At 36.8% G+C, this 10,554-nt stretch overlaps 1 protein-coding gene across 1 annotated transcript; it reads left to right on the top strand.

Moving 5' to 3' along the window:
* Positions 1 to 2,582: 2,582 nt before the first annotated feature.
* Positions 2,583 to 8,615, top strand: LOC126973912 (uncharacterized). Its single transcript, XM_050821283.1, has 3 exons — positions 2,583 to 2,680; positions 4,661 to 4,839; positions 7,787 to 8,615. The coding sequence occupies exons 2-3, from the start codon at positions 4,661 to 4,663 to the stop codon at positions 8,304 to 8,306; spliced, it is 699 nt and encodes a 232-aa protein (XP_050677240.1). The 5' UTR covers positions 2,583 to 2,680; the 3' UTR covers positions 8,307 to 8,615.
* Positions 8,616 to 10,554: the final 1,939 nt, after the last annotated feature.

Raw genomic sequence — 10,554 nt, 5'->3', positions numbered from 1 at the left:
AAAACCTGAGTTTATATCCTACAGTAACTATGAAAGTAGGCAATAACCAATATGGTTTTATTTTGAGTAAAGACGCGTTTTTTCAAGAAAGTCCACAGTTATTAGTTTCTTTCAGACCGGTTCAGTTTCGTTACGTCTAAACAAAAAATCGCAAATGAGTTCACAATTCATTAGGTTTATTTCATAGAGCTCGTACGGCACACAATATTAGCGCTGTACAAAGCGAGTCGATCCATTTGACCACGTAAAAAGCAGAGCAGATCGAATTTTTGGGGACCCAGTGCTCTGTGAACGGCTGGATCATTTGGCGTTGCGTAGAGACGTCGCGTTATTGTGTGCCAGCTACCGCATCTATCACGGGGAGTGTTCTGAAGAGCTGTTTCACCTGATTCCTGCCGCCGAATTCCACCTTCGCACGAGACGCCACAAGTTAGGATATCTTCCCCACCATCTGGTTGTGTGGCGGTCCTCCACAGTGCGGTTTTCAAGGAGCTTTCTTCCATGTACTATAAAGCTGTGGAATGAACTTACTTGTGCGGTGATTCCGGGACGATACGACATGGGTACTTACACAAGTAATATAAAATACAAACTTACAAAGTAAGCAACGTGGGTACCCTCAAAAAAAGCGCGAACACCTTCCTTAAAGGCCGGCAACGCTCCTGTCCTCCACAGTGCGGTTTTCAAGAAGCTTTCTTCCACGTGCTACAAGGCTGTGTAATGAACTTCCTTGTGCGGTGTTTCCAGTACGATACGACATGTGTACCTTTAACCGGCATGCGTACACTAAACGGCCGGCAACGCTCCTGTGATTGACGCTGACATGACACTAGGTGACCCGTACACTCGTTTGTCCTTCTATACCATAAAAAAAGTAAGTCAAAACGTTTGGGTAATTTTGGTGCATCACTTTACCTACACACATTGTATAAAATACAAATATTAATGTGTTTCTTGCCACTTTTTCTTTCCGAAGTGCTGGTTAAATCTTTGTCATTTTGACCTAAGTGAATTAATTATGTTTCCTTCTTTTTTTATGAAAATAAGGGACGAGACGAGCCGGATGTTCAGCTGATGGTAATTGATACGCCCTGCCCATTACAATTTTGCACCGCTGAGGATTCTTGAAAGACCCTAACATTCTGAGCGGCACTACAACTGCGCTCGTCACCTTGAGACATACATAGGCTGCACTAAAAGTATCGGGAATGGAATATTTCCACTGTTCCTGTGATATTAAAATCTTTTAAATTGAAAACTCCTTTGTTTTAAAAATCGAATACCATTTATTTATTTAAAAAAAGATTCTCGGTCTTGTCACAAGGTCCTTTCAAACTTGTTTAGCCGTTGAGAAAATGGAATTGACGATGATTTATTATGACATTCGAAGTGGTTTAACACAAAAATAGTGTGTTGACCGGATGATTTCTGCATTTGGTAATGAAGTAAAACCAAAACGACAATTTATCGCTGGTTTGCTGAATTTCAACGTGGACGTGTCAAGCTCAGATGATCCCCGTCAAGGTCGTCCAAAAACTGCAGTCACCAAAGAAAACGTTGATGCTGTGCGTAAGCTGATTGAGGAAGATCGACATGTGACATACCGCGAAATTCAGGCAACTTTAGACATTGGCATGAGTCAAATACAAATATTCTTGCATGAACAATTAGGTGTAAGAATGTTGTTTTCCCGATGGATACCGCATTTGCTCTGTGAATAGCAAAAAGCGGCTCACGTTACTTGGTGCGTCAGAACTATCGAAAGATTCCACGGAGGATCCTCAAATGCTGTATAAAACATCATATCAGGTGACGAATCCTGGATATACGCGTACGAACCCGAAACAAAAAACCAGTAACGAGTTTGGGTGTTCGAAAATGAGTTAAACTCAGCAAAAATCGTTCGTTGTTAGAGCATCCGCAGTACAGCCCCGACTTAAGCCCTAATGATTTCTATACTATCCCTAAAATAAAGAATAAATTGCGTGGTCAGAGATTTTCATCACCTGAAGAAGCTGTGGACGCCTACAAAACGTCCATTTTGGAGACCCCAACTTCCGAATGGAATGGTTGCTTCAATGATTGGTTCCATCGTATGGAAAAATGTGTCAAATTTCGCAGAGAATACTTCGAAAAGCAATAAATACATTTTTCAATAGTAATGTGTCACTTCCTTGATTCCCGAAATTTTCAGTGCCGCCCTCGTAAGATGTTAAGTCTCATTTGCCCAGTAATTTCACTAGCTACGGCGCCCTTCAGACCGAAACACAGTAATGCTTACACATTACTGCTTCATGGCAGAAATAGACACCGTTGTGGTACCCATAATCTAGCCGGCATCCTGTGCAAAAGAGCCTCCCACTGGTGAACTGGGTTCTTTCATTATTTCTTTCAATGATGCTGCATTGATGCCTGCATAAAGATTTGCACAATACCACCATGACAAACTTCAAGCGGCGAAATTGAGATTCCTTTAATCCTGATAACTGTCAAATAACACTTAACAATTATTGCCGCTGATTGCGATGTACGGGCCAATATAGTGACACCTTGCCCGATACCGAATTATCAGTCGATAACTATTTCTCTATAAATACATAGACGTAGTACTCATCTCAGTACAGTCTCTAGTGAACACAGGATTTGTTTCTTTTGTCAGCGATTGCAATTAAACCTAACGGTAAGCCACATTCAATATTTTAAATTCATTTTGAATTCAATTTTTTAATTTCAATTCAATCTGTACTTTTGAAGCTGCAAACCTCAAAATCATTGGATGTATGTAGATATTCCGTTACAACGGAACGTTAACGGATCCGTGAATTCAAATTATGTCCTGTTCTTATCATTGTAATGAGCTAACTCAGTTGGTTAGAGCACCGGCACGGAACGCCGGATGTCGTGGGTTCGAGTCCCGCATCGTTCATACAATTTTGTTATTTTTCAAATTTTATTTGTGTATTAATCCTAGAAGTGAGGGTTATCACTTTAAAAACATAACAAATTGTTTAGATTTACAAGAGCGACATCTCAAGTCAATTTCCTAATATGCAAATATTGGGATTGAGCAGGTTATCAACTGTAAAGTAGATCCTGTAGATGAAGCCGCAACCTGAGAGTTGAACAATGCATACAAGATTTTATAACGATACGACACTCGAACGGTTAGCTCGTGGGTTCGAGTCCCGCATCGTTCATAAAATTTTGTAGTTTTTCAAATTTTATTAATCCTAGAAGTGAGGAGCACTTTAAAAACATAACAATTTTTTTTAATTTGTTCACAAGATGAGGTTTGAGGTTTATAATTTAATAATAATGTACAAATTGAAATTTAAAAACAGTTTGCATCAACAAAGGTTTAGTAAGATATTTCCCTATTTACCGTAGAGAAAGTTATTAACGTAGTTATATTTTAGTCGTGTAAGAAATGTTAGGATGAAACTATTTAAACGAATTTACCTAATGTTTGTTTTTGTGATTATTAAGTTGTCCGTTAAGGGAGACATTTAAATTCAGTGTAAGTATTCATCATATAATATATAATTTAGGAACAGTACAACAAGTACTAACTTCTTATATGTTCTTCTTCTGTATAACAAAGAAAAATTCTTGGAACAGCGTCAGTTTAATTAGATAAGGTTTAACATGTTCCTAACATTATTCAATAATTTAATTTAAAAAAACGGGGAACCATTCACAAGTGCAAAAGCTGTGCAGAAGATGCTCATTACACACTTCGACTCCTGTTTCCGAATATCCTGGAATATAATGCGCTGGAAATTAAAATAAACTCTTGAAACTTAGTTATACAATATTTATTATTGTTATCACTTATATTATTCACGCACGTTTTTATCACACGAGTACCTAAATATGTGTATAATTTACTCATGTGGTGTTATTATATGCTTGTAGCATCCAGGAACACACTTCATTGTCATCTTCATAGATGAGGGTGTGTTCTCTGACCTCATGAAATACAGCACAGTACACAATACCTTTGTTAAAATCGGGCATTTCTTTTGATCCGGCTAATTTCAGGCCTATTTCAGTGCTGCCTGTTTTTTGAAAAACTTTTGATTCAGCTGCATTTTTGTAAATTATTGAACAATAATCAATTTGGTTTCACTTTTATTAAATTATATCAACAATTAATGCGGGTATGAGTCTATCATTGAACACATCTTTGACGTCTGGGAAGAGTCACAGGATTCTTTGTGCATATTTTGGAGGCTTTGGTAAGTGTTTCGCAGGGTTCTATTCTCGGTCCTTTCTTGTTTCTTATATATATTAACGATTTACCGGTTGTGATAGATGATAGCCATGAGAATGTATTTTTTGCTGATGATACTTCATTTATTTTTAAAGTGAAGTGACGTGCAGATATTAATGACGAGGTAAACAACGCACTCTCAAAGATAGGGCGTTGGTTTGAGACGAAAACCTGCACTTAAACAGTAAAAAATCAAAGTGTTTACGGTTCAATACACCAAACACAGCGAAGGTACAAACCAACGTACTTATAAATGACCAGAACTTGGAACTTGTGAACACTACGGTCTTCTTGGGTATCACGTTATATAAATCGTTTTTTGTCCTAGAAATATCCAGGTAACGAGGATGTAACGATCACGCTCTTGAGAACTTTCAATGTTTTTAGATGTGGCAGATGATCGCTTTATCTGCTTTCGTGGTGTCAGTCTCCGGCCACGGCAGAGTCCTGGATCCTCCCGGGAGGGCCTCGATGTGGAGGAAGGGCTACCCCACTCCACACAATTACGATGACGATGGACTTAACTGTGGAGGATTCCACACTCAATACGGAGTCAACCATGGATTGTGAGTTTTTTTAATTTATGGAGTTGATGGCTCTCAGACAGATAGCCGGGGGAGATTTTTTTGTAATGAAAATAAAGGACGAGACGAGCAGGACGTTCTGCTGATGGTAAATGATAGGCCCTGCCCATTACAATGCAGTGCCGCTCAGGAATCTTGAAAAACCCCAAAAACTCTGAACAGCACTACAACTGCGCTCGTCACCTTGAGACATATGATGTGAAGTCTCATTTACCCAGTAATTTCACTAGCTACGGCGCCCTTCGGACCGAAACACAGTAATGCTTATACATTACTGCTTCACGGCATAAATAGGCGCCGTTGTGGTACCCATAGTCTAGCCGGCATCCTGTGCAAAGGAGCCTCCAACTGGTAAATTCTCATTCTTACTAAAACCACAGATTAGGGATCGATACTAACGTATTAACTAAAACTGAAATAGGTCACTTCGAACTTCGTATTCCTAAGATTATGTGGTGCGGTGACTTGTCAAATTCATGTACATTCACAATAAGTTCTTTTTATAATTTATAGAAGAAGATGACAAACGAGCATAGATAGGGGTCACCTGATGGTATGTGATCCCCGCCGCCCATCCTCTCTTGTAACACCAGAAAATTACAGGAGCGATACTGACTTTATAAAACGTCGAATATTCGTAAATATGAATTCGAGAACCGAAAACACACTGGTAATGCGTCGAGCGAGAATTAACCCTTTGTGTCACCGGCTCTCTAATTGTTGAAAATCAATTACCGCGCGATTTAAGCGCGCGTGCGAGCGCGTATCTGTGCGTATTATTTTACGTGCAGCAAAAGACTAGTTACGGTGATTTCAGTGAATTTATCTGACAGCTAATGAAACAATCTATTATACATGTGGCACAGTGGTGATGAGTGAAAAACAAAGTCTAATAGCTTACTAAACACCTTGATCTAGAAAAAATGTCCTAGCAGGAATCAAAACCATAGCTCATTGAATAGAAAGGCGAAAAGAAAGGAAACAAAATTTTGCGAGCAAACATAAGACACCATTATTACTAATTTAAATATTTTTTTATTTTTAAATATGTTAATAGTTAATTTATATTATATTAGCCGGAACAAACAAACAGACAGACACACAAAAATTGTAAAAAAAATATTTTGGTGTACCGTATATACAGGGTGTCCCAAAACTCAACGATAACCTGGTACCGGGCGAGAGGCCAAGGTATACCAGTTAACAAAACCAAATTAACAGTGCTATTAATGGTAACCACAAATGAAAGTAATAATCATTGTTAACTAAGTAAAATAAATTAAATTTTGACGAGTTATGGTTTATAAAATTTATGTCAGTCAACTTTGACACTCTACGTTGGAAAAAAATGTACTACACTACCTATGGCAAGTTTTTTTAAAAGATGGTCCATTTAGTCTAGGTTTCAAAATAGTACAACATTTGCCACTTTTCTTGCCAATAAAACTGCTATTTCGTATTTTTTGCGAAAGGAACTCATGGAAAATTTAATCAAAATAAAATGGTAAATTATCGTAACACTTTGTCATCCTCTTAAAATTAAAGCAGATGCTCAAATTGTTTCCCTCCAGCACGAATACAAGCTCTGCATCGCCTCAGAAATGACCTGTTCACCAGTCTTGCAAATCTCCTCGCACTGATTTCTTCTGATGCTGCATCAATTTTTAAGCGCAATTCTGTTACATTTAGAATTGGTTTTGAGTAGACCTTTTTTTTTATGCATCCCCAGTAAAAAAAATCTACTGGATTCAGGTCTGGGGACCGAGGGGGCCATGAAATTGGTCCAAGGCGTCCGATCCATTTACCAGGATATAATTCGTTTAAATATTCTCTTACAGGCCGGGCATAATGTGCTGGGCAACCAAAATTTTATTTATTTTACTTAGTTAACAATGAATATTACTTTCATTTGTGGTTACCATTAATAGCACTGTTATTTGAGATAACATTATTAAAAAAATCACTGTAAAATTGTAAAAATTGCGATCACAGTACCTAAAAATGCGACAAAGGGTGTCAAATTTTTTACATTTTCGAAAAATGTCTATCATCGCTTGACTAAGTGACATAGATTTTTTTTTTTTTTCATAACTGGTATACCTTGGCCTCTCGCCCGGTACCAGGCTATCGTTGAGTTTTAGGACACCCTGTATATTCACAAACATGTAGTAAAAAACGGATATATAAATATTACAAACAGACACTCCAATTTTATTTATATGTAGAGATAAGTACTGGGCTACTTTTAGAGTTCCGTACGGTGTAGCCTACAAGAACTCTATTACTATTACGAGTATAACTATCATTTTCAATAAATATAGGGATACCTAATAAAAATTCAATAATATAACCCCTAGGTGTGAACAAATTAGTCATAAAAAATCTGTCATCGCGTGCGTTGCGGAAACTATTGATGATAGACAATAACGTTCTTATGTATATAACGTCATAAATGATAGAGCAAAAAAATGTTCTACAGTATTATTGAACGTATCAATATCTATAGAAAAAAACCCGCGATACCATATGTACATACTGTAGTTATGCCAATATAATTTTTTTACTTTTTAAAAGTTCATATAAGTGCCGACAATAATTCATACCACTGTATTAATCCTTATCCCATTAAAATTATTAGAATCGGACTTTCCATTTAAAAGATGTAACGAATTTAAAAATGTGAATCTAAAGAATATAATATAATAATTAAATAATCACTAAGTGAAATAAAACTTTTATGTTAACAAAAATAAGTCAATAGTCCGACTTACTGGACTTTCCACTAAAACGAGATCGGTATATACCTTATATAAGCGAAGCTGAAACCACGCGGCATTCTTATATATATAATAGTTCATAATATAGTTATTTAGTCATAATAATTATAATTTAAGGTAGCACTATAACTTTACTTTTCGGTATTTATTAGATGCGGAGCTTGCGGCGACGCCTACAACATGGCAACACCCAGAACCCACGAATTGGGAGGCAAATACGGTCTGGGTATCATCGTCGCCGAATACGAGGCCGGAGAAGTAGTCGAGATGACAGTCCAGCTTTCCGTTTATCATAAAGGGTACTGGTACTTCAAGATATGTACTGATCCCACTTCTGAATCTAACCAGGAATGCTTTGACGAGCACCAACTTGAGTTGGAAGATGGCGGCTATCTATATTACCCTTCTACAGGCGGGACCTTCACAGTAAGATACAGGATACCAGATGATATCTCTTGCGAACACTGTGTTCTTCAGTGGAGGTACGTCGCAGGAAACAACTGGGGCATTTGCGAGGACGGAAGAGGAGAGCTTGGATGTGGCGACCAGGAAACCTTCGGTGCATGCTCGGACATAAAGATAACTCCTAACAAATATCTCTCCGCAGAGAGTATTCCCCTGCCGTTATCTGCGATGATTGGAAACTTTGAAGGTGAGGCAAACACGAAGTAATTGGCATGTTAACAGATTAACTAACGCATCAGTATTGCTAACCAGTATTAGACGCGCAACTTTCAAAGGAAACGCGCTATAAATTATTTACTCATAGAAAGTTGGTTTCTTTACAATTTTTGTTTGACGCTATGTCGCTGCTGTTATCATTTCCTACATTACCGAGGGAACCAGTACAATAACTGCGATGTAACGTCGAATACTCAAGATAACTTTACTTTGTGAAAGTTGCTCATCGTTATACTAATAAACTAACTGCGGTGATGTTTGATGTATTTATCAGTACTAATAAAATTTTATTTACGCTTATTTCGTCTTTGATTACATTGTAATCCATTTATAGTTTGAAGAAACAGCTTTCGTCATTAACTTATTGTCTGTATCGAACAGATTTCGCCAACAGTTGATTAGATTATTACTAAGTATAATATAAACAACCAGGTACATCATTGGCTTAATGTTTAGTAACTTTCAACTGAGCCAACCGTTCGAGTGACGTATCTTCATAAAATCTTGTATGCTTTTTTCAACTCTCAGGTTGTGGCTTCATCTACAGGATTTACTTTACAGTTGATAAACTGCTCAACCCTAATATTTGCATATTAAGAAATTGACTTGAGATGCCGCTCTGGCAAATCTAAACAACTATGTTTTTTAAGTGATAACCCTCACTTCTGGGATTAATACACAAATAAAATTTGAAATGAAAATTTTATGAACGATGCGGGTCTCGAACGCATGACCTCTCGCGTTCCATGCGAGTGCTCTTCCAACTGCGCCAAAATCTTGTATGCTTTGTTCAACTCTCAGGTTGTGGCTTCATCTACAGGATCTACGTTACATGACGATACGTCACTCGAACAGTTGGCTCAGTTGTAAGAGCACTCGCACGGGACGCAAGAGGTCGTGGGTTCGAGTCCCGAATCTTTATAAAATTTTGTTTTCAAATTTTATTTGTGTAATCCCCGAAGTAATCAATCACTTTAATAACATAACAAATTCTAGGGATGTAAATATCAGTCGGCAAATTGGCCAAAGTATCGTATAATTGTTGAAATAAAACAATTTAACAATTTCTTTCAAGTATGATAAGATAAGTCTACTTGGGGCGAAATTATGATTATTTATAGCTTTCCAATGTACATATGTATATACGCTAGAAGATTCTAAAGGGAATTAATTTTAAGATTAAAAATAACTTTCATGACTGACTTTTTGCATACAAATATCATTCAGTATTACCTGTGGTATCGAGTATATTTGAAGTATGTCAATGTCGTAGTTCCCTTAGTGAATAATCGATTGCAATCATTTAAAGAATTCCTGCTAAATCATGAATTGCTTGTAAGATAAGGATAACACGTGTTTATTGTCAGATTAAATCAAGTTATCTGTTGTAATTGTCATTGTAAAGTCCCTAGAATATATTGTCGTCAATAAAAAAAAAGGCATTGTTTGGAGTTATAGTAAGTTCGTAACATTTTACTATAAGCAAAGCTCTAGACTATTAGTTCCCAAAGCTGTCAGGGGTCCACGGGAAGGTATACGTTGGCGTGACAAAAAATGGGGGTTCATACGCAAGCGAGGCCCACGAAAATTTAGCTGCATAGTGAACAACTAAAATTTTGGCTTGACTTCACATTATAATTTAATATGATAACAATAATAATAACATATTTTAATAAAGACAACACAATTAATACACTGTTTTTCATTCTATCTTTCTTACCGCTCCAAAGGGGAGTTTTCTTGATGGAATAAGTGAGAATTGATTGATTACCTACTTCCTTGTGCTGTGAGTGGATGTCTAAAAGTAAAGCTGGATGGAATCACTTTTTTGATTTTGCCAATTTTACTTTTATGACATCCACTCACAGCACATTAAATTCATAAATTAACCAATAAATTTTTACTTTTTTCGAAAACTATTAATTCGTGGTTGGCGCAGCGCAAATTTACAAAGTTAGATCTAATAGCATATTAAACAATATGATTATAGACTTTATGTCATCAGATAATTTTTCTCAATATAATTATTGCTTTAACAAAAAAAAATTGTTGATCAAAATAATAAGCTCTACAACAATTCCTCAGATATGTGAGAGTGCAGACCCTCTTTCTATAAAATTTATATTTATATCTAAATGACCCACGAGAAAAGTTGAAATCCCAGGATGAAGCAAGGTTTCGTTTCCGCAAACCTTACTATGAGAAAATAATAAGTGAACTAAGTAACATCCGCGTGGTT

This window comes from Leptidea sinapis, chromosome 30 (assembly GCF_905404315.1).
Source record: "Leptidea sinapis chromosome 30, ilLepSina1.1, whole genome shotgun sequence".
Lineage (NCBI taxonomy): Eukaryota > Metazoa > Arthropoda > Insecta > Lepidoptera > Pieridae > Leptidea > Leptidea sinapis.
This window is presented reverse-complemented; position numbering and strand designations above follow the sequence as displayed.

Excerpts from the sequence above, each read along its gene's own strand:
- LOC126973912 (XM_050821283.1), top strand. The coding sequence starts at position 4,661 with ATGTGGCAGATGATCGCTTTATCTGCTTTCGTGGTGTCAGTCTCCGGC. Across the intron at positions 4,840-7,786 it reads TACGGAGTCAACCATGGATT|ATGCGGAGCTTGCGGCGACG; the intron begins GTGAGTTTTTTT and ends GGTATTTATTAG.